This window comes from Podarcis raffonei, chromosome 4 (genome assembly GCF_027172205.1).
Source record: "Podarcis raffonei isolate rPodRaf1 chromosome 4, rPodRaf1.pri, whole genome shotgun sequence".
NCBI lineage: Eukaryota > Metazoa > Chordata > Lepidosauria > Squamata > Lacertidae > Podarcis > Podarcis raffonei.
In genome coordinates, this window is record NC_070605.1 from 80,407,105 (window position 1) to 80,434,679 (window position 27,575).

Consider the following 27,575-nt stretch of genomic DNA (forward strand, 5'->3'; position numbering starts at 1 on the left):
ACTCTGTAGTTCAGCTGCATGCCTATTCGTTGCCCCAAAAAATCGTATAGCAAGATACTCATTTGTCTTGCATTTAGTCTCCTATCCTACAGAGATACACAGCTGAAATTTCCCATAGCGGCAGCCCCACACGCTGCTCTGGAGTGTCCCATGAAAAGCTTTTCATGGGCTGGAGGACTGGGCACTCACCAAGCAGAAAAAGCAACCTCATGTGACCTGGTGCTTCTGCTCAGACAGAATTAGCCAGTGTTTGTGAGTGGGAGTCCACAATATTCTGGCTCTAATACTTATGCATGTGTTTGTAGCTATCTTGACACCCTTGCAGAAGTATTTTAACACCTCAGCTTTAATTTAGGGAGAGACTTGGACTACCTGTGCCTCATGATAGGGCAAGACACGGCTTTTGGCTCCTTCAAACAAACAGGTTTGGGGAGAAAGTAAAGCTATCTTGGCATAATAACTGAATACTCCATTCATTATTAAGTTCCGGCATTAAGAGTACCATTAATTCCCCACTAAGGATGGCTTCATATTCTCTGAACAAGTAATTCAGTTCCATGAGCTTGTTGTCTCCACCCGTCTCCAAAAACTTCTCAATCTCCTGTAAAGCAGATTCTGCTCCATCTTGGGACTGGCATTTGTCCACAGGCTGTGAAGCCAGCAGGAAAATTCCTTCATCACACCACTTCATGGACTGTAAATGTACAAAGGAGGCAGGCAGAAAAGACACATCAGTAAATATCCTTGAACTGGAAAAAGATTTAGTAATACACATGCACACCCAGGCTTGCACCCCTACTCACTCTGCCCTCTGCCTGCTATTCACCCCATATGAACCGCCTGGAGCTTCATCTCTCCAACCCAATTTCCAAAGCCGCTTCTATTTTCTGTTTCCGCAGCCCCACTTTGCAACTGTTTTCACCTTCACGCCATGCCCATGGCTCCCCCACCTCCTTTTGCGCAACCCTTCTCTTGCACAGAAACTACCCCCATGGTAACTTCTTGCATCTTTCTCCTCCCACACATTGCAACTACCAAGCAGCCTCTTCACCATGTGACACTTATGAAGCCAGCATCCCCTCCACTTCTTCAGACCCTCTCACACCCCTGCTTTCACTTTCAACCCAATTCCCATGCATCCTACTACCAATCTGCAACCCATTTTGCACTCCCGTTTTCACCTTCACTCCATTTCCCCCTGTAGCCTCCTTCTTTACTGTTCCGAACTCTCCCTTGCACACAGATCACCCCCATTTCCATGCCTCAACCTCTATTCTGCAGTCAGTGTAGACCAGTAATCTTAGACCTTTTCAGATCTAGATCTGTATGGTGGCAGGACTGCTGCAACTCAGTACAGTGGAACCTCGTGTTATGGACGGGATCCATTCTGGAGGCCTGTCCGTAACACGGAACTGACGCAAGCCAAAGCGTGTGTCTGCGCATGCACGCAGCGCGATTTAGCGCTTCTGCACATACGGCGAAACCCAGATGTAACCCATTCCAGTACTTCTGGGTTGCCGCAGGACGCAACACAAAAACACATAACCTAAAGTGGACGCAACATGAGGTATGACTGTAGTGGGTCCTGATCCACTAGCTGAAGGGGAGGCAAATGGATCAATTGTCTGTTTCAGTATAACACATCTTCCTATGTTTCTGTTGCCTGTCACTCTAATAAATGAAGTTGTCCCACTCTTTGGTTGGATATTTTGGTCCCCATTGTTGTGGGGAGCTACTCCTTCTGTGTTACAGTAGTCAACAGTGACTGCCCCAGGAAGGGTCATCACGTGCCTGCAATTTGATGAGCAAAATCAGTAAAGCTGGGCCTACCTTCTCCAGCCGGCTGTGCAACTCATGCGACTGGTTCAAGAAAGCCCTGATTTTATTCACTGCGGTGGCAATGGCATCACAGTGATGTTGGAGTTCGTTGCACTTTGGGAGAATGGAGTCCACAGCATAATGGTTGTTTTGTATAAACTGGTCACCTTTAGAGATCAGCATCTTGGCCCTTCCCAAAATCTCCTATGAAAGTAATTGGTTAAGACATGAAAGCATAAGTTGTAACATTTTTATAAGAGCAGCCTACTGGAAAAAAAACATGACATACGAAGAAATGTCAAATCTTTACATGCGATTTCTCTTCAGAGCTGGTGAGATCTTTCAGAATGTGCTCCACATGTGAACAGCTATTTCCCACTTCTGTGAAATGTGACAACCTCTCAGATACACTATCAAGAGCTGCTTTGACCTGAAATGAGAGATAGCTACATGTAAATGAAAATGTGGAATTTTACACACCTGAGGGAACAAGTTTCACCTCTTTCATAAATCGTCAGTTATATAACAAGGTCTTCATTTTCTTTAGTCACACCAACAAAGCAAAGCTGCCAGTCATCTCATTCACTGAGAGTAATAATCATGGAAACTTGTATACTTTGAACTATAAAGGGTGTCTTTTTGATGCTGTACAGCTTTCTTGTGTCAAATATATTTAAATCACAGAACGTTGATTTGAAACTTTGAGAAGGGATTCTGTGAAGTCAAAGCTTGAAGCTGTAGGACTTAAGTCAACAATATTTAGATGGTGAATGACATACTTTACGGAAGGTCACAAATGTAATTTATTATTGTACATATCATATTCTGTAGATATTGATTCATCTGTAATCTCAGTTACAACACTGGAATTGCTATGGTTTACATTTAGTTTTATTCTACCCTGCCCTGAGATTGTTATAACGTATGGCAGCTTATGAACACTAATAAATAAATAAATAAATAAATAAATAAATAAATCAGACATATTTTTTGATAGTACTACATAAGGCAAAATTAATTTAGTGAATTGGCAGAGGAGAGAGAGCAAGACAATAGCAAAGTAATACAACACACAAAATATTACTGGGTGTTGACTTTGAATTGCATTGAGGATAGCTCAGCCAGTAGAGCATGAGACTCAATCTCAGGTTCACGGGTTCAAGCCCCATGTTGAGCTAAAGATTCCTGCATTGCAGAGGATTGGATTAGATGACAGTTGTGGTCTCTTCCAACTTTGCAATTCTATGTTCCTCTGTCTGTCTCTTTCTCTCTAAATATATATTTAAAAGTCATCACCTCTTTGAACTCCAGTTCAAAATGTCTAAGTTGCAAGCACTGCTCAAGCTTCTGTTGATGTTTAGACCAAAAATCATCAAAGGCTGCTTCCGTTTCATCTAGCTGAGCTAGAAGCCTAAAAGAGAAAAGGACAATAACTCTATCCAGCACACTGTAAGTGAAATAGAACATTTACATTTATTTTGGAAACAAATTAATTCTGGCTGCTTATTTGATTATATGTTGGGGGGAAACAAGCATGCAACACAGCATACATGTTACAAGCACCAGGTTTACCTCACCTTTCCACAGTTGTTTGATTTTCTAGCTGATCCGGATTCATGTTGTACTCTGAGTTTTCAAAAACCGGTTTTCTAATACTTTTGAGAATATCTTGTCCTTGTATTAATGCTATCCTCAGATCCTCCTGTGGAAAAGTTAAAAAGGCTATGACTTTCCCCCGCTAAGAATTCCACCAGACTGTATCTTCAAGCTTTGCGAAAACTGAGATTGGAGATGAGTAGTCTATTGTTGTACCATCTAAGCCACTGTAACTGCATCATTAAAAGGATGCCTTGTTCACCTTCCACTGTCTGAGAAGGAAAAGCCTGAACCCTGGTCACCACCGCTTAAGTATCCTCACAAAACTTATCCTCAAAGGCAGGTGATACATACGAATACATACATACAGAGACTTTAGAGATTTGGGACCTCGGCTGGCTCCAAAATAAACAACCGAATCTCCTTTGGAACCAAAGCAGCATCATTAGTGTCAACAGTGCTCACCCCATCCTGCTCCTACCTAGCTTGCCTTTCTTCTCCAAGCTAGACTTCTGAGTTTCAACTGAAGTTCTGCTGTTCCCTACAGCCCAACACTTAGGGTTAAACACTTCAAAGTATATTTTGAAAACAGTCACTGGCAAAATCCTAGCACAACCAACACTACGTTGTTGTTGTTTTTTTAAAAAGCAAAACATCTAACAATTATTTTGTTTAACATATCACATTCAATACAATCACTTAGATTTGCAATAAGCTGATTTTAGTGTGTCTTTTTTTTATTATGACTCATTGACTTTCTCTTTCTCTAGCTTTGTGCCGAAAAACTTCTCTTACCACATTGCTTAAAAGTGAAAAATTCCTGAGCAAAATTCTCCTAATTAATCAATAATTAATTATCCAAACACCGATTCGGGATTTTGTGGGGGAAAGAGATGAAAGAAAGAAATGCTGTCGTAAGAAATGATAAAATACAATCAAGCTACTTTAAAATCTTACATTGCTACTATTCTTTTTGCTGGTACTGGTAACTGGGGAGAGGATGGCCCAAAGCATTTTAAAGGTAGCATGAATTCTATCTGGCAAAAGCATGGCAAACCAAGTTAAAGCTCTGTTACTTGAACTACAGTGGTACCTCTGGTTACGAACACTTCAGGTTACGAACGCTTCAGGTTACGAGCTCCTCGAACTTTGCCCCAGGATGCGAACAGAAATCGCGCGTGCAGCAGGAGGCCCCATTAGCGAAAGCGCACCTCGGGATAAGAATGGTTTCAGCTTAAGGACGGACCTCTAGAACCAACTAAGTTCGTAACCAGAGGTACCACTGTATTCAATAAAATGTCCTCAGATATTGCTAACACCACATATAACAACACAGCTAGAATACCTTCATTTTGTCTTTGTTTTCAGTATGTGCTGTAAGAAGGGCACTGGTGGATTGCACATCGTTTGGTAGCTCTGTTTCTGCCAGTTCAGTCCCAAAGGATCGAAGGTTTTTAGCAGTCTGCTTAACCATTTGAGCAAAGTTCTCTATAGCCTTTGGGATTAATGAAGGCATTATACACAGTCAAACTCAGGAGTCAAATGCCATTGAATATAAACACACACACACAGAGAAGCATAAATAAAAAGTGACATATTAGTGGGTCAAACCCAACTAAGTCAAACTCAAGAGCAGACCCACTAACATCAGTGAACCTAAGTTACTTAAATTCGTTGATTTCTGTTTGACTATTGTTAGATATCATTTGACATTTTTAGAAATATCACTTACAAAAATTAAAAGGCTGCATTAAAACTAAATGTCAAAACCTATAAATACGATGTCTCCACCATTATTCACCTCATTAAGTGCCTAAAAGAGAATTTTTCAATATAGTTTGAAACTTCAGTGGATGATACCCAGGTCTACTCCAGTTATGACTAATGATGGATATCACCTAATGGATCTAAATTTTTCTTTTAAAAGCACTTTAGTTGTTTCCTTTTTCCTGTCTCGTGAGTTATCACCAAAAAAAGCAACCCTCTTTTAACAATATATTGTTAATTCCTAAACTTTAAAGTCACAACTCCAAATTCATTAATCATTGTATATCTCTCTGGGATGGCCAAGTTCTTCTGAAACATCTTCTCATATACGCTACTTCAATTTGTATTCATAAGGCTATGCCCACAGTGACAGATCGTTCAACAGAAGGACCATTGATACAACCAGTTAAAGGAAAATGACTTACAGTGCGATGTGTCAGCCACCTATTATGACAGTAATCTAGAGTTCCTCCAAGATCTTCTGTTAGTTGTGTTCTGTCAATGTAGCTATTTAATTCTGCTAGTGAGCTCAGCATTATGATCTATAGCACAGAAGCAGCAGGAGCAAAAAAAGAAAAAAAGGTTATTTTAGGGGAAAAAATTTGACAGCTTTGGAAGTTTGCAATCATTTAATTTCATTTCAATCAAGCCACGATGCTTCCTTTTGCATGGGACAGTAACAGAAAAAATAATAATTGCTTAAGTCAAAAGGCATAACCAAAATGTATACATAAAGATAAGTTGTAGTGATTTTGAAATAAAATATGCAATGTATTATTCATTCAAACATGGAGTACAATGTATTTTTCCCCTAGTCCAAGGATAAAGGGGGAGGCTGGTTGTCACGCTGCCCTTTGTGGCTACTGTCACCAAGCAAAAACATGAGGGGTTCATGCACACCTAGTGTAGGCAATGCGACCCCCTGCATAGGCATCAACAAATGACAATGAAATGATTAATACCATTGATTCATGTCTTCACAAATTGGTGTTGGTTCCAATACACACATACCATGCATGCTCACATCTGGCTAAGATCTTCAGAAAACACACTTGTGGGTCACTTCATTTTTAGTGGTGAAGTGGGTGGTGGTGCATGATATAGCAGTCTGGAATGCTGGCCCTAGGGGGAAGGATGAAGCTTTCCCTACTAGGGAGAATCTCAGCTATCAAAATTAATGTGCTCAGAAAAATGCTGTTCTTATTCCAATCAATCCTGATCATGGATAAATCAAGTTGCCTCAAGGAATGGGAAAAAAGGGTATTTTAAAATTTGTCTGGTGGGGAGAAAGCCGTGAATTAAACACAAAAAATTGTCTGATACAAACCAAAGAGGAGGCTTTGCCCTATCAGACTTACAATTGTATTATGAGGCAGCTTGCTTGTGTTGGCTAAGGGAATGGGTTGTACTGGAGGATGCACACATTTTAGATCTGGAAGGCCACGATATGAAGTTTGGCTGGCGTGCATGTCTTTGGTATGGGAAAGCTAAAATATATAAGAGTTTTATGAACCATGCTATCAGGAGAAATTTGTATAGTGTCTGGGAGAAACATAAAAACTTGTTGGGGGAAAAACACCCGTATGGTTATCGCCAATTGAAACAATAACGATCAAGAGAATTAACATGGATAGATGGTGAGCAACCTATAGAGATTTATTTGATTTTTCAGGGAGCGAACTGATTGAAACCAATGGAAGAAGGAGCTAAATTACTGATTGACTACAGTATCAGCAATTATGTGATATGTTTGAATTAGATTTAAAAAACATTATTTTAAACCAACGCTCACAATTTCAAAAATAGCTATTGATGAACAAGGAAAAACTATTGTCTAAAATGTACAAACTATTATTGGAATGGGAAACAAAAGATGAGCTGATTAAAGTGTCAATGACCCACTGTGCAATGGATATAGGACATAATACAGATTTAAACCCCTGGGACAGCACTGGATGTGTTACTCATACCTTCTGTTAGCTCCCACTACATAAATGGGACAACATGGAGATAAAAGGATGGAGAATTAAACTTGAAATGCTATGCATAGGAATAAAACCTATGCATACAACAGAGCTTCCCCCACAGAAAGAGAGTTTTGGATTTAGCAAATACAAAAAAGATTGGATCTCGCTCACCAACCTTTTTCATACAGTTGTTAATTTGCAAATATCACATGCCAATTGTGTATGAAGAACTATTATAATTCAGGTCTTCCAAAACCAGATTAGTGACGCAAGCTTTTATTACCAAGTCTACCCAAATCACAAATCACAAACAGAATTAAATGAATTAAGCACTAACCGGCAGCTTCATCTTATACTCATCTCTATGAAATTTGAATGCAATGTCGAAAATGGTCCTGTGAAAGAATCCCGTTGGTCTCAAAACCAGAACTAGCTGCAAATTTCCAGGAAACGATGCCTGCAAAAACCATGGGAAAATAAAAGCCGGTTATATTAAAATGGAATGATCTCTTCATGGATTTTTGCCAAAAGCAGTGAAGCAGTGTTCCAGCTTTCTGTAAAATCCCATCAGGAAAGGAGAGAAACCATTGTTTGAATTTAAGTGGATTGGCAAATCATGGTTTGTGCTAACCATGGTTTGACATGATTTTAGGATGACAGGCCATGGCTACAGCCGTTTCCCCTGCGCTATAGAACTGAAAACAGATAAGCAGCTTCAGAGCATCGTTTGTCTATGTTTGGAAGCTCATACAGTAGTTTGCGGTTTGGTGCAATTCATGGATTGGTGTGATGTGTAAACTTGAGCTGCTGGTATTTATTAATGACACAATATTATTAATGCAAACCATTTTGAGATGACAACTGTGACATAGGTTGAATTATTAATGTTTCTAAACTGATAATGTAAGTTAATTTTGTTGCATTCTGCCTAAATCCACAGTAAATATGGTTGCTCTTCCAGCTATTAGGACTCAAGTCTGAAGTGGGTATTGAACTGTTACCACAGATGGATGTCTGGCAGAGAGGGGGGGGAACACCCTGCTTTAAATGCAGGTAGCAAAGCTGTTTTCTTCTTCTAAAGTCATTTGTAATAATATTAATGATGATGATGAATATGATAATTTCATTATTTATACCCAACCTATCTAGCTGTTCTGCCCTAGCCATTCTGGGTGGCTTCCAATACATATAAAAACATAACATCAAACAATTTGTAAGCTGTATACAATACTTTAAGTGAACAGACAGATATTGACCTGGACCTTGCCTCTACATTTCCACTCAATTCTACCTCCAGACCAACCCAACACAGATGGATTCCACATTTAGACCTGTGCAAAACTGCTGGGATTCTGTCTCAATGTTTCAACCCCAGGCAACAAGCTACTGTGTTATGTTTGCTCACTAAGCACTGCTCCTGCTGCCTACAGGATTGCCTTTCCTTCTACCTGCGCTAAACCCCTAAACACTTAAAACTTTGTTGCAGGCAGAAAGTAGAAACCAAATTGCTTCCTTCTGAACTACAAAAAACACACGGTTCATGTTTCCAATACATAATGCATTGGCATGCTACGGACACTGTCATGTCACACAAAGATGCTGAGCAAATAATGAACTGACGAGTTCCAAAATAAATACAGGAAGCACTGCCAATTGGAAGGACACATTCTCAATTTTCTTCACAGCTGGATATTTCTCGGTTCATCAAGTTATATTGCCCCCAAGGAGCCGTACTGCAGAGGCAGCCAATGTGTTACCCTCCTAATGTTGTTGGACTCCAATTCCCATCAGCCCCAGAGAGTCGGGACAATAGTTAGGGATAATGGGAGCTGGAGGCATCTCTCTTGTATGGTATCCAATTTGCTACTTCCTAAAGTTTTAAAGTTTAGCGGGACGCGGGTGGCGCTGTGGGTAAAACCTCAGCGCCTAGGACTTGCCGATCGTCAGGTCGGCGGTTCGAATCCCAGCGGCGGGGTGCGCTCCCGTTGCTCGGTCCCAGCGCCTGCCAACCTAGCAGTTCGAAAGCACCCCCGGGTGCAAGTAGATAAATAGGGACCGCTTAGTAGCGGGAAGGTAAACGGTGTTTCCGTGTGCTGCACTGGCTCGCCAGATGCAGCTTGTCATGCTGGCCACGTGACCCGGAAGTGTCTTCAGACAGCGCTGGCCCCCAGCCTCTTAAGCGAGATGGGCGCGCAACCCCAGAGTTGGACACGACTGGCCCATACGGGCAGGGGTACCTTTACTTTAAAGTTTTAAAAGTCAATTGGCTACTATCATTACCTTAAAAAATGATACAAGAATAAGCAACATTAGATGAGAGAACTAAGTTCATAAGGACCATCTCCTCCCCACAATGTATATTCCCAGAACAGAATGACAGTGTTCTTTTAACCTTGTGTCCCCAGTTATAGTGGGACTACAACTCCCATCATTCTTGAACATTGGGTCAAGCTGGCTTGGGATGATGGGAGTGATAGTCCAACATTATCCAGAGACCAAGGTTGGAAAACACTGGGGTATGGGGCAGTACACCACTACTGACGATGCAGAATTCCCACTACCATCACCAAAGGAAAGGAAACTGGCAGACTTCTTGAAAGACAACACATGGTAAGCAAGCACAGAGCACAATAGGAGACCCATTTGGGAAATAAGCCACAAATAAGCTCTCAGCATTTATTGAAGATGAGATAGGTACTGGCGGCTGGGGACAGACACTAAACACTCCTCCCATTAGCACTGTTGGTCAAACATCCCTGCACTTTATTTCCTTGCGGAAGCTTAACCAGAAAGTGATCGTCATACATCAGATCCTCTAGGAAATGGTGACTTCTTCAAAGCAACACAAACTTATTTACAATGTTAATGCAATACAACACAACTGGTTCCTCTCAACTGATGAACCTTCGAAGCTCTGATAAGGTAAGCACAAGTTTAGCAGGAGTGAAAGAACAAAATAAGTGGCATTTGGACTACCTGCTACGAGCATTTAGTCACAGGGACCATCCAAACTATTGGCTCCATCTATTAACACAAGCCCCTTCTTTCAATGAACCTAAACATATCTACAGCAGCAAAGAGATGCTTGATGCAAGAAGCTAAGGAGGACTGCAGCAGCAGCAACACTAGCAGCTGTGAAAGGTGGAGAACCAGATGGCCACACGAGATCCACCCACTGTAGTATACAATAAGCGCTTTCAATAATGCAATCTGTGTTTGTTTTGTTTCGAATTCAGGGATGAATCTCCAACTCCCTTCTGCAGAATAAACATTAGTTGAGTTTGGATGCTCCAAGAAAGGGAAGGATCAGTATCTTCTTGGAGGTGGGGACTTCAGCAATTTGGTCAGAAGCTGGGCAGACCCAAACAACCAGATGCCCACCTGACCATGAAATAATGCTACAGGACAATACTTCATAAACCATCCTGTTGGCACTGTACTGGATACTTGACAGCTGTCTTCACAACCAAAAACTGGCATCTCTGTGGCAACCTTGGTGGCTTGGAGGCTTTGTTGATGCAAAAGGAAATCCTCAAGGGTGTCAACGTTGGCCAGCTCAGGCTTGTTAACTTATAATAAGTTAAGTTGTGGATCCAAGGTTCTTTCTATAAATAGGTGATTGAAAAGTTCAACTTCTCACAAGTTAAATAGCTAGCATCTAAAAAAACTCTACTGTAGAAGTAACACCCCTTTCAGTTATTTAAGGGGGGGGGGGAATCACTGGTTGGTTATCAAATAGGGGAAGTCTTGAGGAAGTAGGCTCTGCCCTGCCAAAACGAGAAGTGACACTAGCTTTTATATGTATTGGCCTTTTTTGCTTCCAGGAACAACAATGTGGCCTTCTGAACACACACCTGATCACACTTTTGTCTTTCTTAGGTGTAAGAACAAAAAGAGAAAACATGGCCAGTATATTTTAGAGCCAGAAGGTTGTTGCTGTGTGTATCAGGCATAGGCAAACTCGGCTCTCCAGATGTTTTGAGACTACACTTCCCATTATCCCTTACCACTGGTCCTGTTAGCTAGGGATGATGGGAGCTGTAGTCCCAAAACATCTGGAGGGCCAAGTTTGCCTATGCCTGGTATATATAATATAATAAAGTAAATGCTTATCAATCCATTTACTGTTTTGTATTATTTGTTATGAACTACACGCCTAGCTAATAAATGCTACAATAGCAATACTTCAAGGTTTTCATGTGAAATACCAATTGTGCTTTAACTGAAACCTGCTAATTTGTCATTTTTTTGAGCTACATTGTTAGAAGCAAGTGATCCTGTGGGCATCATAAAATAGCCCTTCCCCCAACTTCCCTACAATCACATACACAATTAAAAATCACAAGACTGTTTGAAGCCCACCCTCCTTAAATCAGCATAACCCTAAAGAACTGGATTCACTCGATCACCACATCATAAAGCAGCAGGTTCTACAAGCATCCCATTTTTAGTGCATTGTATATTTTTCTATTGGCACAGATCATTTCTGCCTCTATTGCTATGCCATATATAGCATTGTAAACCACTGCACATACTGTGACCTGAGTTGAAATCAGAAGCAGACAATTATTATATAAAGCAGCCTGACAAAGGGATAACATGCAAATACTTTGGTGAATGAAATTTGTGTAGGATTGTTAAGAGAGTCGAAAGACTTAATTGCATAACAGCTCACCGCAATTCGCAGTATAGAGGCTTGCACTGAAGTCCATTTGTCTTGCCTGCGGTCTATGACAAGTATAAATCCAATTCCAGCATCTTGTGAACTAATGGGGGGGGCACAAGGGAAAAGGAAAGGAAGAAGCAATTATGGGAAATGATACAAGTGGTTGAAATTCTCAAGCAATTATTTTACCGTCAAGAATGAACCTTTTCCTACCAGAGACTAAGTTATCAGTCTGCTGAAATCAATATGCCGATGAAACTCAAATGCAATATGCACAACCATTAGAAGAAAGAGACATTCTCAAATGGATTACACATAGCTTCAGCTGGTCAAAACATCCATTACCCTTCTCCACAGGTAGCAAGGCTTTATTAATTTGATATGCAAATATGCTTCCACTTCATTCTTTCAGAATCTGTCTTCTGCAGTACAGTGATAATCCATCCTTTAAGCAAGGGTCAATAAGGGTCACTCCAGAAGGAGAAAAATATTTTTCTTCCTCTTAACATTTTCTTGCCGGTACACTGGTTTTATTCCATCAATATATATGCTTCCATCCCTTGAAATGCAAGCTCTTAGGTTCCAGATTCCAGGCATCACTTTAATCCTAAGGAACCTGAGATTTCTCTAGTCTTCTGCATTTCCGTGAGCTGCTCCTCGAGGAATTATGTAAACCAAGGCAGAATTTCCCCCACGTCATATATCAGAAAGGTGAGAACAGAGGCAGTTTCTGCAACGGGAGTTTCTGTGACAGCACACAAGCTTGCATCCGTCTGGGGACTGGGAGGAGAATCGTTGTTTTCTTGCTCTGTTCAGCTGCATGTGTTACAGTCACAGAGTATAAATAAAGAGCTCCACTCCTGTTTTATACTTTCACATACAAACCAGTTGTGTAACGCTGGCAGCTGACTGCTAGCCAATTACAACGTAATGGAAATGACAGGCAACTATAAGCCAGAATGACTTGAATTTCTATTTGTTTTGTGTATGTTGGAGCAGTTTATATATATTAATCCCCATTACATTACTGTAAACAAAACCGTGGATTATATTAATAATAGCAATCGACAGACATATGTGCAAGGATCCCTGCATATTCCCGATAACAGAAACAGACATCATATTTGTTTTCGCTTATAGCATTTCACATGGTGACAAGTATGTGACTGAATTGGCCATATATGTAGATGCTACTTTCTAAAACAGCATTTCCTATTACGACGATTCCAAATCAAATACATTAGGTCTTTTCACTATCACAATTCTATATAAGCATCAAGGGCTTTAATTCACTCTGTTATCCCATCTGCAGTTTTCCAAGTGCATATCTGTGCTCAACACTATCATTTATTTACATTTCTAACCTGTCATAATACCCATGTTCTACTGTGATTTGTAACATTTTGTCAAATCTTTCCAATAACATTAAGAACTAAAGCATTAGATGTAGCTGAGATTCAGAATATGTACCTAAACAATGCCCAAAAGAAAAAAACAGAATAAACAGAAACTATAGATTACTGTGTGTTAGCATTTACACTGGGCTGGTTAATGCTAAACATGGGCAAACTCTGAAGAACCATTAAGAGCTTGCCACCCTTAAGCGCCAAGAAAATTCCAGAACATTCAGGAATCACTTAGACTCCATTAGTATCTGGGAACAGACCACCCTAAGTTATGTCAAATCCAAGGGTCACTTTCTGTTCCAAGATGGGGACATTTCAAAACAGATTTTCAATGTGAACCAGGAAGTAACTGCAAGAAGGTAAGATAGTTCTTTTGAGCCTTTTTAAAACCATTGTTTCTCTTACCTCTTTTCCCAATTCCATTTTGCAACCCACCCAGCTATCGGCTTTTCTCCTCTCAACATTATGCGCCGTTCAGTTCTTAAGGGACTGTTTGGGAAGTTGCTTCAAGCCTTTGATCAGAATCCCCCCCCAACAAGGAAAGGGTACAATATTTGGGCTTCTTAGTTTAGAAAGGGATGTGGGTGGCGCTGTGAGTTAAACCACAGAGCCTAGGACTTGCCAGTCAGAAGGTCGGCGGTTCGAATCCCTGCGACGGGGTGAGCTCCCATTGTTTGCTCCCTGCTCCTGCCAACCTAGCAGTTCGAAAGCACGTCAAAGTGTAAGTAGATAAATAGGTACCACTCCAGCGGGAAGGTAAACAGTGTTTCCGTGCACTGCTCTGGTTCGCCAGAAGAGGCTTAGTCATGCTGGCCACATGACCCGGAAGCTGTATGCTGGCTCCCTCAGCCAATAAAGCGAGATGAGTGCCGCAACCCCAGAGTTGGTCACGACTGGACCTAATGGTCAGGGATCCTACAGTGTATGGTCAGGCCATACAGTGAAGTTGAATGTAAGAATATTCAGGACAGAAACAAGAAGAAGATACTTTGCCCAGCACAAAGTTGCACTATAGAATTTGCTCACAGAGGATTAGACAAATTCATGATGACAAGGTTATCAGCAGCTGCAGGCCACAAGGGCTATGTTCTCCATGTCTTGCATGTGAAGAGATTCTTTCTGCAAGTGCAGTGTTATCACAAACTTGGGTCTCTAGCTGTTTTTGGACTACAACTCCCATCATCCTTGGCTAGCAAGAGCAGTGATCATGGATGGTGGGAATTGTAGTCCGAAAACAGCTGAAGACGCACGTTTGGGAAACAGTGTGCTAGTGCAAAGCTACTAAACATTAATATCAATGTAAATAAAGCAATAAGTTAAGCAAGAAAGAGCAGGGCAGATAGACAAAAAAACAAAAACAAAAAACACATGAATTTGCAAATATTCAAATAAGCCCCATACCGTACTATATTTTGTGACGAAAACACACCACAGCAAAAAATTCTCTCGAGCAGTTTTGGTGTATTGAAACACTTCCCACATCTCAAACAGTACCACAGACATCATATCATTTGACCTTTTATTGAGAAGACAGTCAAATGATCTCATGCACCTAGGGGAAGGGGTGGGAGTTTATAATGCAGGGGATTTTAACAAGCAACTTTCCCAAAGGGTGTGTGGAAGGAATGATCTGTTAGTCATTTTGAAGATCACTGCATCCTCGAAGGGATGGGTGGTGGTAAATGCTATATAAATCATGAGTTAAGTATTTCTTCTGGTATGAGTATAGTTTCTTCTTCATTCCTCCCTTTAAAAAGAATTTTATCTCCTATAACTGCAGATAATTCTTGAATAATCTCGCCAAGCTTTTGTGTGTGTGTGTGTGTGTGTGTGTTTAATAAAAGGTCAATGAAGGCACCTTTAAATAAAAATATTTCTTCTGACAGAATATTATGTAAGAGTATTTTATCCAACACTGCTCTCTGCTGCAAGCCGCCTCCACCATATGGGTGATCCTGGCTGAGTAGCAACCTTCACATTAGGAATCCCAAACACTAGCACTGTGAGTTCAAGAATGCACACCTAGCTCAAAACACACTTCCAGCAAAATACCGTATAGTACAACTCAACAAAATAAAACGCTTTCCTATATTTCTGCTCCATTGAAGTTACATTTTAATCTACCTGCACAAATATAGCTGTGCTGCCTTAGTATTTACTCACCAGTTAAATGAGACTGACTATAGGAGAGTGTAGCTTTGTCCCATGAGTAGCAGCCAGAGTGGAGACTCTAGAAAGATTTAGGCAGCTACATTTGAAATTAGGGGGGGAAAAAATCACAAAATATAAGTATCTCTAATCACTAAGGTTGCTACTGACATATTTTGCAATATCCCACTTGAGCAGGGGTCAGCAAACGTTTTCAGCAGGGGGCCGGTCCACTGTCCCTCAGATCTTGTGGGGGGCCAGATTATTTTTTTTGGGGGGGGGAATGAACAAATTCCTGTGCCCCACAAATAACCCAGAGATGCATTTTAAATAAAAGGACACATTCTACTCATGTAAAAACACGCTGATTTCCGGACCGTTCGCGGGCCAGATTTAGAAGGCAATTGGGCCGGATCCGGCCCCCAGGCCTTAGTTTGCCTACCCATGCTCTTGAGACTCTTTTTTCTTTTTAAAAGAAAAAGAAGGGAAAATATTTTGAAATGTAACATCAGCACCATCTGTTAATGTTCCAGGTTGAATCCTTTCAGGTATGGCTAGGGAAAACTGGAGGGCCACTGTCAGTTGGTGTGGTTCAAGCTGGGAAATCTGTGGCCATCTAGTTGTTTCTGGATTAAAACATCGATCATCCCTATTCATTGGCCATGCTGTCTGAGGGTTATGGGAGTTGTAGTCCAACAATATCTTGTGTAGTCCAACAAATTGTGTAGACCAGGGTTTCCCAAACTTGTGTCTCCAGCTGTTTGGGGCTGTATTGGGGCTCCAGCTGTTTTGGGGCTACAACTTCCATCATCCCTAGTTAGCAAGACCGGTGGTCAGGGATGGTGAGAATAGTAGTCCAAAAACAGTTGGAGACTCAAGTCTTGGAAACTCTGGTATAGGCAATACAGCACTGAGATAGGTGGACCAATGTCCTGCCTATAAGGCAGTTTCCTAAGATGGTCTGAGAGTTTTATTAAAAATGACCATGTTCATTTAAACCTATATTCTATACCATAACTGTGTTCTGTTCATTTTTGCCACTAACAGCCTCTTATATCTTATTTTATTATATAACAAATCCCCAACCAAGATACCAATTGTGTCACGTACTAGAACTTTCAGTTCAAATCTACGTCAGCACAGCATACCCTAAAAGCAAACAGCGTGAGTCATTCTCTTCTAGTAAGTAAGAATGCCATCTTGGTACAAAAATAACCTGAGTTTTAGCTGTTTAGACAGAGAACAACAATATCTTGAAGCCATATTCTGCTCCTGTGCTATTGTCAGAGAGGTCAGCTGTCCGAGGACACAGCTGTTTATAAATGACCGTGATAATAAAATAAAATAAAAATTAGTCACTGAACAGGCTATAGAACTCATGATGGACATTTTTCACACTGTATAGCATACAGAAAGTAATGTACAATCATCCAAATCTAAAAAAAGAACCCTACTCATTGCTGTTAAGCTGCTGTCAATACGGTTGAAGCAAATAAATATCTGCCTGCCTAATGTCACGTTCAATGGCTTCTATATATTTATTAGAAAATAGCTGATGCTGTTTTATTCTGATTAATGAACGGACATGGGCAGCAATCTTATGAACGCTTGCCTCAGCACAGTAGGCTTTACTACCGACATGCTGGAGGCTTGGTCAGCTATCAAGTTATTTTAACAGTTTAACTGGCAACTTGGTTTTCAGTTGGAGGAGAGGAAAAAGAGAGAAGGTATCAGAAGAGGTGTGTGGAATTTTTGGCCTTCCACATGTTGATGAACTGCAAGTCCCAGCAAGCATGGCCAATGCCCTGGGATGTGTGGAGTTGTAGTTCAAGCGACATCTAGAGCAGGCTTCCTCAACCTTGGCCCTCCAGATGGTTTTGGCCTACAACTCCCATGATCCCTAGCTAGCAGGACCAGTGGTCAGGGATGCTAGGAACTGTAGTCTCAAAACATCTGGAGGGCTGAAGTTGAAGAAGCCTGATCTAGAGTATGGATAGGCAAACTAAGGCCCGGGGGCCAGATCTGGCCCAATCACCTTCTAAATATGGACCGCAGACGGTCCAGGAATCAGCGTGTTTTTACATGAGTAGAATGTGTCCATTTATTTAAAATGCATCTCTGGGTTATTTGTGGGGCATAGGAATGCATTCATTTATTTTTTTTCAAAATATGGTCTGCCCCCCCCCACAAGGTCTGAAGGACAGTAGACCGTCCCCCTGCTGAAAAAGTTTGCTGACCCCTGATCTAGAGGTTCCACACACCTGCACTAGAACATCCCATTTTCAGTGTATAAACCAAGGTCAGGGGGCCAGCAGTCAGATCCGGCCTTCCAACCCTTCGCCAATAGCCCACAAATACCCAGTTTTATGGTGGCAATGGCTGCTGGGAGGTAAAGCATGCAGAGTCAAGCAGGGAGTTCCATAATTAAGGGGCCAACATTTTGTCATGTAACAAAATGAATGCCTTTTAGGCTTTTAAGCAAGTACATTTTTATTTAGTCAAGCCTTTTTAAAATGATTACGTGCTGATGCATTTATTTTCCTGCTTGGTTATTTAGCTGATGTGCTATTTTTTTAAAAAAAGGCTTTGTAGATTATGTGTTTGTATCTCTTCAAATTAAACTATTATTTTTGCATCTGCAAGCCCTTGTGGATGTTTTCTAAACTGAAAGGTGAATATAAATGTTTTAAATAAATGAACAGTCTAATAAATAAAACAAACTTTAGGTAAGTGAACACAGAATCCCTGCAGTTAAAAAGAGAGAGAAATATAGAACAGGTCAGGCTAATATATTATTTGATTTGTATACCGCTTAATATATTAAAAATATCTCTAAGTAGTGTACAAAAAACAAGAAAACAGACAACTTACAACAAAATCTTACACAGTTACATATAAAAAGTTACATTAATAAAAAGTTACATCTCTCTCTCTCTCTCTCTCATATCTCAATATCAATTCGTTTTCCTTCGGACGCACCCTCCATCTCAGCCTCCGGGTTTTCACCTAGGATCCAGACAAACTCAGCTCACCTAGAAAAGTCTCACATTGAGAAGAGTTTCTGGAAACTGAGGACATCACCCTAGTTGTCCTCTCTCTCTAGACTTGATTTTTATGGGCAGGACCAAGAAGGATGGTACTTCCTCAGGCTGCCCACAGCTGTGCCCCATTCAGCTGCATTCTCCAATTCCAGGCACACCAGGTTTGCTGTGTTTCCCAAGGGGTCCAGAAGCTGGGGAAAGAGTCTGCCCTCCACCCACAACTCTTTCTTCGCCCTCTGACCTCTCCTCCTCCTCCAGCTGCTCTCCATATGACTATAATCTTACACTTTCCCCCAGTGAGTTTAATTGAACTCATTCACATATTAAGTAAGCACGGAATCGTAGCCAGAGGCTGATTCCGAGTTGGAGAGCGAAAGCAGGGAGATGTAAAATATTTCAAATATCCACACAATGTCTGGGCAAATGTACCTTTAGATCAGGCATAGGCAACCTTGGCCTGCCAGATGTTTTGGGACTACAATTCCCATCATCCCTGACCACTAGTCCTGTTAGCTAGGGATCATGGGAGTTGTAGTCCCAAAACATCTGGCGGTCCGAGGTTGCCTATGCCTGCTTTAGATCATGCCAAATGAACAACATTTCTAGTTACAATAAATTATTCTTTATGACAATTATTCATTAAGATAGTTACAGGGGAAACGGTATGATTTGTTGCTTTGTAAGTGGCCACATGCAGAAGTGGCGCTGCTCATTATTGAAGGAGCACGTCAACTAGTCAAGTCAGCAGAAAATGTTATTTATTGCAAGCAATAATTATTGAATTGAGGCTATATTGGTCCTGACTGTCACAAGTTGTACATGACACTTAATTATATGATGCCTTACCTTCTTCTGTGGGTTTTTAAAATAAAAAATATGCTATTTTTCTTAGTCTGACCGGAACAAGTTAAGCAAACTAATGACTCTTACGATACTGTAATAGTAATATGAACACCATCTACTTTTTATAATCCATCCCCAAGGACAAAAAGACTCCTCTAAATCCTACAGATAACTCCTAAACTGCCCTGTAGAATTAAAAATAAATCAATCTCAATGCTTTTCACAGTATTACTAGAACATTCAACATTGTCTCCTGAGACAGATGGATGCCAACATGAATGAAAAAGAAGAGACAGCAATAATAATAAAAAAAGGATTGCTAGGGAAATTGTAAGGATATTCACCATTCTGTAGCAGCCTCTAGTGGTTCTTGCAAAAACTGAATCCAAAAATACTGAAAAAGCTCACAACATTGAGCCACTCACAGGGATGGGGGATAAATTTGGTTTAGCTTGCATTTTAATGCAAACCTGCGTAATTCCCATTTCCAGAAACAATTCATTTATTTATTTACTTCATAAAATGTATACACTGCTTGATTGTAAAAAGAAAACACTGTACATGGAACACAATGCAGCTACCCTTCAAAATTTGCACTTCTCTGAATTGTGCTATATGCAGTTCTCCAACCAAACAATAGTTTCTGAAAATAACAAAAAATGCATACAAACATACATTGGATCCCAAACGCCTTGTGACTCGAACGTTTTGGATCCTGAATGCCGCAAGCCTGTAAGCGAGTGTTCTGGTTTGTGAATGTTCTTTGGAAGCCGAACGTCCGGTGCAGGAAGCTCCTGCAGCCAATTGGAAGCCACGCCTTGGTTGTTGAATGTTTTTGGAAGTCAAACCGACTTCCAGAACGGATTCCGTTCAACAACCAAGGTACGACTGTACCGGTAGGGAAAAGCCCTTGCAAAAATATTGGGGGCGAGGCATGCTGATGTAGCAATGTGGAGAAATGAAATTAGGAATGGAAAAATGGGAGAAAGAGTAACTGACAGATTCCTAGCCATCAAAAATGGAAGCCCTATGACAAATTCCACCCCACATGCTACACAGCACAACTGAGCCCATGTAGCGGTTGAGTATAGATGGTCGAAATCTCAGCTTAATATAAACAGAGATGCACATGAGCTTCATGTATTCAGATGCTGCAGCCATGTTTCCCTATCATCAAGAGGCAATGATGTGGAGCAAGGGTGGAAAAATGCTCAGCATCATGCAGGATGCAAGCTATAGCACATGGAATCACTTTTTATGAAGGGAGGTTGGATCACAGAATTGTAGAGTTGCAAGGGACCCCGAAAGCCATCTCTGTCACCCAATATCATCTCCTTCTTCTCCATGCAGTGGACTTACTGCTTGCTTGTTCTTCCTCTTGCTTCAAATATAGCCAAATATACTTTTTTATTATTATATTTAGCCTCTCTTGCAAGTCTGAGCTCATTCTGAGCTTTGGCCCAACAGACCTTCTCCCTCCAACTGTTGGCTACAAGTGAATACTCTTCCTTCATGATTTCTTCTTTCTTCCACTTCTTGTAGATGCCCTTCTAACATCTCAGTTCATCTGTAAGCTCCTTATGCAGCCACAGCAGTTTCCTTAGGTGCCTCCCACTTTTCTTTGTTGTTGGCACTGTGTACCTTCAACATTTCACCTCTTGAAATCTCTTCTATTATTTCTGATCATGGAATTTCACCCAGAGCTGCTGTTGTGTTGTTACTTATAATGATGTAAAGGTAAAGGGACCCTGACCATTAGGTCCAGTCGTGGCCGACTCTGGGGTTGTGGCGCTCATCTCGCTTTATCGGCCGAGGGAACCGGTGTACAGCTTCCGGGTCATGTGGCCAGCATGACTAAACCGCTTCTGGCTAACCAGAGCAGTGCACGGAAACACCGTTTACCTTCCCACCTGAGCGGTACCTATTTATCTACTTGCACTTTGATGTGCTTTCGAACTGCTAGGTGGGCAGGATATAATGATGTAGTTCCTCCTAAACTCACAGCATCCTGATTGGATGATGAACAGAGAATAATAAGGAAAAGAAGTTCCAAGGAGAAAGGAAGCTGTGTAAACCTCACACATGGCTTACAGATAGGAGGCCTGCTTGGTAGTAAGATTCATAGCTATATTAATGCAAATAGGTTTGGATAAAATGAGGAATGTCTCCCAGAAGGAAGTTCCCAGGCTCCCCAAACATAGCCTGTCACCTTCATAACGCTGCTTTTCCCAGCACTGTCAACAGAATGGCATTGGATGGTTAGAGGAAGCTGCCTTATTACAAATCAGACTGTTGGTTCATCTATCTCAGTAGTATCTGCACTGACTCCCTGGGATTTCAAGCCAAGACACATCCCCTGGTCTACCGAAGTTTGAACCTGAGACCTTCTACATGCAAAGCAGATACTCTACCATGAGCCATAGGCTCTTCCTGAGAACAGAAGGTAAAGTACTCTGTTCTTTTAGAGATTGCTCTAAAAAACTGGATGGAGTGGATCTGGAGATAACGTTTCAGGGCCGGCGGGCCACTTCCCACAGCTTGCTATGCTAGATCTGGCCTGTGGGTTGCAGGCTAACCACCTTTGCTTTCAGTACATGGTTGCTTTGTGTTTCTGTATTCCACCACATTTTTAAGTTCTGCCGACAAGAGTAGCTGAGTTATTGGTTTGTGGCACAGATTGTTGCTGCTCATGTTTCTGCCACCTGCTCTTTTGTACACTTGTATGCTCAGTCATACCATGCAATGAATACAGGACATAATATACATGAAATTCTCTCTCTCTCTCTCTCTCTCTCTCTCTCTCTCTCTCTCACACACACACACACACACACACACGGTAGCGGAAGAAGATCAATACTCCCGAGTGGAAGGGAAGGTTTGTGAGTCCAATATTGCTCAGCTAGACATGGGTTACCAGTGCTCATGTTTCAGCATGCTATTCCTTCCTCAGCATTAAAATCAGCCTGCATACTATATGCACTGCATGCACTGATTGGAAGCTTTCTGTTGGTCTTTCATTTAGGGAGCCGCAGGAAAATTCACCCAGGGATAATTCACCATTTCGTTGAAAATCCTCCAATCTATCCACCAGACAGGTGGTTCTGCTGCTCTCCTTCTTCCCTGCTCTGCTTTATAATTCGTATCCTTATTTCTTCTAACCTCAAGCCAACAGTTTTGAAATTCCCAGAATTAAGTAATGTTGCTGTTGTTGTTAATGTGTGAATGGTTGTTTTTTTTTTTAAAGGGGCAGGAATCTGTACAAAACTGAAAAGGAAGCTTTTCAGCAGCTGATGGAGGCATTCTAGTTCTGAAGAAATTTCCCTGTGTATGAAACTGCAGTGTCCTTTCTGTCTTGATTATTTTACTTCCTGATTTATGGGGGAGTTATGTGGTAAAGCTGGGTTAAGCGCTGCAGTTTCCAATAAGGCTAGTTTACATGACATTGTTGACTAAGGGCAGAGACGATACAAGACTCTGCCATACAATTAAACAGTTCAGTGTACCATGCCATGAAGATTTAGAAATAAAGGCTTTTAAAGTGCACAAGACCAGATACTGCAGATAAGTAATTTACAAGGACTATACTCTTTGGCACGTCAAAGCAAATACTCCCAACACCACTCTCACGGAGATCAATTTTCATTTCTATTAAAAGGCAAACTTGAGACTCATGGATGCATATTAAAAAGGCTCTTACGATATAGCTTTGCAAATCCAACCATTCGCAAAGCTATACCGCAAGAGACTTTAATAGCACTGGCTTTTTGCCAAAATGCACTTTCTTTATTAAAAGTAGAGATCACTTGGTAATGTTTCTATGTCAGATGAGTGCTAGGGAGCAAAGCCTGATGACTGATTTGCTATGTTCAATAGTTGCATGAGTTGAACTGCTTGAAGCAGTTGTGTGAAGCAATGTCCCTGAGATTCAGATGGTTTCAGTGTAATCCTCCTTTTTTCAAGGGAGCTGGGGTGTCTGGCTGAACACAGCTAAGCCACATGGGTTAAGAGCCATGACTTATTCAGAAACAGGCCAAAACTTCAGTAACCAAAGATGTTTGGATGACAACGTGTTGCTTTGTCAGCACGCTTATGTCTCGTTGACACTCCATGGGCAGACCCTGTGTTTTGGATTTGGAAACCCAATTACAAGAAGAGAATTTATGCCACAACAGTCATGGAGGAAGCACACATGTATAAATTGCAGCTTGCTCTTGTGAAAACAAAACATGCACAGAAAGTGGGGTTCCAGTCCTTTGCTGCTAATTCTCTACCTGTCCATGTTCATCACTGAACCATATAAACATGGAACTTCTTGATAAATTTACCATTTCATACATACTGTATTGGCCCGAATGTAAGCCGCACCAGAATATAAGCCGCACCTTTAAAATTGGAGGGTGGGAAAGGAAAAAATGAAAAAATACCCGAATATAAGCCGCTCTATTCCTCGTTGCTCCTGGCTGCATACTGAGGATGGGGAGCAGCACTGTGTTGTGGGCGGTCTTTCCCCTACCTCACTCTCTCCCTTCCTGGCCTTGCGGGAGAGGATGGGAGACTACACACGAGGCAGGCGCCACTTTGCCGCCCTTCTTGCTGCATACTGTAAGGTTGCAAATATAAGCCGCACTTTAACTTTCCATGGTTGGAATTTGGGGGGAAAGTGAGGCTTATATTCAGGCCAATATGGTATTCATATTTCACAACAAAATAACTGTATCACAAGATTGCAAACAAGGTTGATAAAATATGCATTCAACTGAAAGAACACTCATTGACTAAGTTACCATCATTCTTTACAAAGGGCCTCAAAGATTTCATTCCTGTCTGGGTCATGAAGTGGCCTAAAGAACTGACTCCCCCAATCCCTGTTTTCACCTGGCAGGAATGGGGGAAAGGACAAATAATTTAGCAGTACTGGAATGGCGCGTATATGTGGGACTACTATTGCTTAAGGAGTGTGGAATAGAGCTGAATGTTCGCATGCTCAGAGCTGTAGAGAAACACAAAAAGGGGTCTTTGAACCCAAAATTTATACTTCAGGGTGTTCCAAAGGCTCATTTGTGCCAGTGTGGCCAGTGGTGGTGTAGTGGTTAAGAGCGGTAGTCTCGTAATCTGGGGAACCGGGTTCGCGTCTCCGCTCCTCCACACGCAGCTGCTGGGTGACCTTGGGCTAGTCACACTTCTCTGAAGTCTCTCAGCCCCACTCACCTCACAGAGTGTTGGTTGTGGGGGAGGAAGGGAAAGGAGAATGTTAGACGCTTTGAGACTCCTTAAAGGGAGTGAAAGGCGGGATATCAAATCCAAACTCTTCTTCTTCTTCTTTTCTCCTTAGAAGTAGCGATATGCTTTTTCAATCCATGCTTTATATCCATAATGTTCTTTTCTTTAGGAAACGGTTTACAGTCTGCCAACTTTCTTCCTTATGTGTGTGATGTACCTAACGAAGCATTAACGTTAATTTGATAAGCATTCTCATTTCCTTGAGCGCACGTCTTACCTGGGGATGTTAGTGAGGTATGTCAGAACACTCTGAAACTCCTTTTCTGGAATTTCGCTGAATGTTGAGTACTCTGGAAAAGTGATGACAGGGCAGCCATCTTTTCCTCGCCCACCTGGCAAGAAACACAAAAAATTATTTACTCACCACTCATTCCTCACAAATAAGCTATAATTGCTACATCACTTTCAGACTTGAAAACAGATCAGTTAAGATATCAAATATCTGTCATGATTTACTTATGAGCCTGATAATGAGAATGCTCCTCAGAAAAGGAGGCTGATGAATTGCTAGTAGTGAGAGTGCTTTGATTTATTTGAACAGCTGCAGGTAGGGGAAATGCTAAAAATAAACAAGTCCAAAACAAAGTGAACCCAATGGAACCACCTACTATGCAATAATGCAACAACAATTTGTGATGCAGATGAGCTTAGAAAAAAATTAGGCTTGGGAAGCAAAAGTCAGTGCCAGCGGCAACTCACAAAACTGCCGAATGGATGTACAGCTTGATAAGGAGACAAGGAAGCAGATTTACCCTCCCATGTTCACTGCTGCATGCAAACTGCTAGGTGCCTCCTTCCTTGTTCCTACTCCCCTTTGGTTTGATCCACAGCTTCCCAAAACACAGTTTCTGGAGGTTTTTTTTCCAATGCTCAGCTCCAGAAGATACAAAGCAATAGTAAGATGTGGGGTTAACAATACAGTTTTGCAGCATGGAATGGTCCTGTTTAAGGTTCCAGGCAGCCATGCCCTTTTGGGGAATATTTCATCTCCCCCTTACAGTTTTTCCTCACAACAATAAGTTAGTAAAGGTAAAGGTACCCCTGCCCATACGGGCCAGTCGTGACCGACTCTAGGGTTGCGCGCTCAACTCGCTCAAGAGGCTGGGAGCCGGCGCTGTCCGAAGACACTTCCGGGTCACGTGGCCAGCGTGACGAAGCTGCATCTGGTGAGCTAGCACCAGCGCCGCACACGGAAACGGCGTTTACCTTCCCGCTAGAAAGCGGTCCCTATTTATCTACTTGCACTTAGGGGTGCTTTCGAACTGCTAGGTGGGCAGGAGCTGGGACCAAACGACGGGAGCTCACCCCACCGCGGGGATTTGAACCGCCAACCTTCCGATCAGCAAGTCCTAGGCTCTGTGGTTTAACCCACAGCGCCACCCGCGTCCCAACAATAAGTTAGAAATTCATTATTCCATGCTCAATTCTCTCCGAGCAGTTTCCCCCATTATTTTTTTCTTTCTGCAAACCTGAGGGTTCCTCTGAAAATACTGATACCTGCATTTTCATAAGAGAGTTATAACACTTTAGCTACATGTGCAATGGAATCAGTCTTGAATCAGACACAGGTAGGGCCTGACAACATAAGTATATCCCTGATTTCCAACACTTTTTACCTCAGGCTGTGGCTGAGGGGGGTTAAAGCAACATAATTTAAAGACAGGAGTCCATGCTCTAACTTGGTGCTTATTTCATCTGAAAAAAATTTACTTCAGATTTTAGAAGCACAACCAGTCTGCATGCAAGTCAGTGGAGGATGAAATTTCTTCATGCTTGATTTGGCCTAGGAGGAGGTCTGAAGGAGCAATTTAAGTTGAATGACTTAACCTTTATTGCAACCTAGGAAGTATGGGATTTTTTTAAAATTGGAAATTCAAATCGGCATCACCTCTGCCCTACAATATTAAGTGTGGACTATGGACATGTATACACTTTGTGATAATTGTCTATGGATGAAATAAACAACATAGGAAAACACAGGCAATGTACAAAGCCTATACTTGCAAGGCTCTTTTAAGCTTCCCTCTTGTCAACATAGAACTGCAAACCTGCAATGGGGGCCTAATATCTCTAGACAAAACTGCAGGGTTTTTGGAAACCATTCAGAACTTTGAACAGCAGTATTCAGTGTGAACTACAATGCAGGGCTGTCATAAGCCACTCTCTCTGTGTGTCATAGCCCCTTGTAACCTGTAGTATGGGGACAAGGAACTGCATTTGCTGTGGAATTCACTAGCTGTATTTATTTATTTTATTTTATTTTATTTTATGTTTCACTTTAAATAAGAACGGAGTTATAAAAATCAGGAACTCTTCTATTTTCTGCTAATGTTGAGGTTTGGGGTTTTTTTTGGGTGGGCAGGGAAGGGGTTTTGTGGACACACTAGTAGAGTAAAATCTTGATTTTCTCCATTGGGTTTGATGAGCTGCTCTCACTTGTGTCCCTAAGAAATACTTTAAAAGTCCTTCCAATGAGAATTAGGAAATGACATTTCCAGATAATGTGATTGTTTATCTCTGCATTTTTTAAAAAATATCTATGCATCTTTTCCTCCTTTTCTAGTCCCTCCACCCACCTGGCTTTCAGTTTTTTCTCCTCGTAACAGTCAGTTAGCAGTAAGCATCCTCAGTTCTCGCAGGGCTGTTTTTAGAGGTTTTCCCCAGCATCCTAGGGTTTTTAGAAAAAAAGCGTTTGTACATCTACAACCTAGGGATTTCCCTGATTCCTCTTGTGTATGGTGATGCAGTTCTGACTATTTGAGCAATCAGGATTTCCCCGCAACAGGATGAGCTCCCGTTGCTTGGTCCCTGCTCCTGCCAACCTAGCAGTTCAAAAGCACGTCAAAGTGCAAGTAGATAAATAGGTACCGCTCCGGCGGGCAGGTAAATGGCGTTTCCGTGTGCTGCTCTGGTTCGCCAGGAGCAGCTTAGTCATGCTGGCCACATGACCCGGAAGCTGTACACCGGCTCCCTCGACCAATAAAGCGAGATGAGCGCCGCAACCCCAGAGTCGCCCACGACTGGACCTAATGGTCAGGGGTCT

The 27,575-nt window shown here is 41.6% G+C and overlaps 1 protein-coding gene across 13 annotated transcripts in view; it reads right to left on the reverse strand.

The window, feature by feature from the left end:
• Nucleotides 1–27,575, reverse strand: part of MCF2L (MCF.2 cell line derived transforming sequence like) — a 117,200-nt gene that overhangs the window by 28,568 nt on the left and 61,057 nt on the right. For all 13 annotated transcript variants that reach the window (XR_008329939.1, XR_008329941.1, XR_008329940.1 and 10 more), the window contains 10 exons: nt 24,750–24,864; nt 11,824–11,914; nt 7,486–7,605; nt 5,607–5,723; nt 4,760–4,909; nt 3,396–3,520; nt 3,115–3,229; nt 2,129–2,248; nt 1,831–2,022; nt 503–694 (listed from right to left, as the gene is read on the reverse strand). Coding sequence is in view for 10 of the 13 variants with exons in the window: in XM_053384386.1 (XP_053240361.1) it covers nt 503–694; nt 1,831–2,022; nt 2,129–2,248; nt 3,115–3,229; nt 3,396–3,520; nt 4,760–4,909; nt 5,607–5,723; nt 7,486–7,605; nt 11,824–11,914; nt 24,750–24,864 (1,337 nt within the window). In the remaining 3 variants the exon portion in view is untranslated. The remainder of the gene's footprint in view (nt 1–502; nt 695–1,830; nt 2,023–2,128; nt 2,249–3,114; nt 3,230–3,395; nt 3,521–4,759; nt 4,910–5,606; nt 5,724–7,485; nt 7,606–11,823; nt 11,915–24,749; nt 24,865–27,575) is intronic.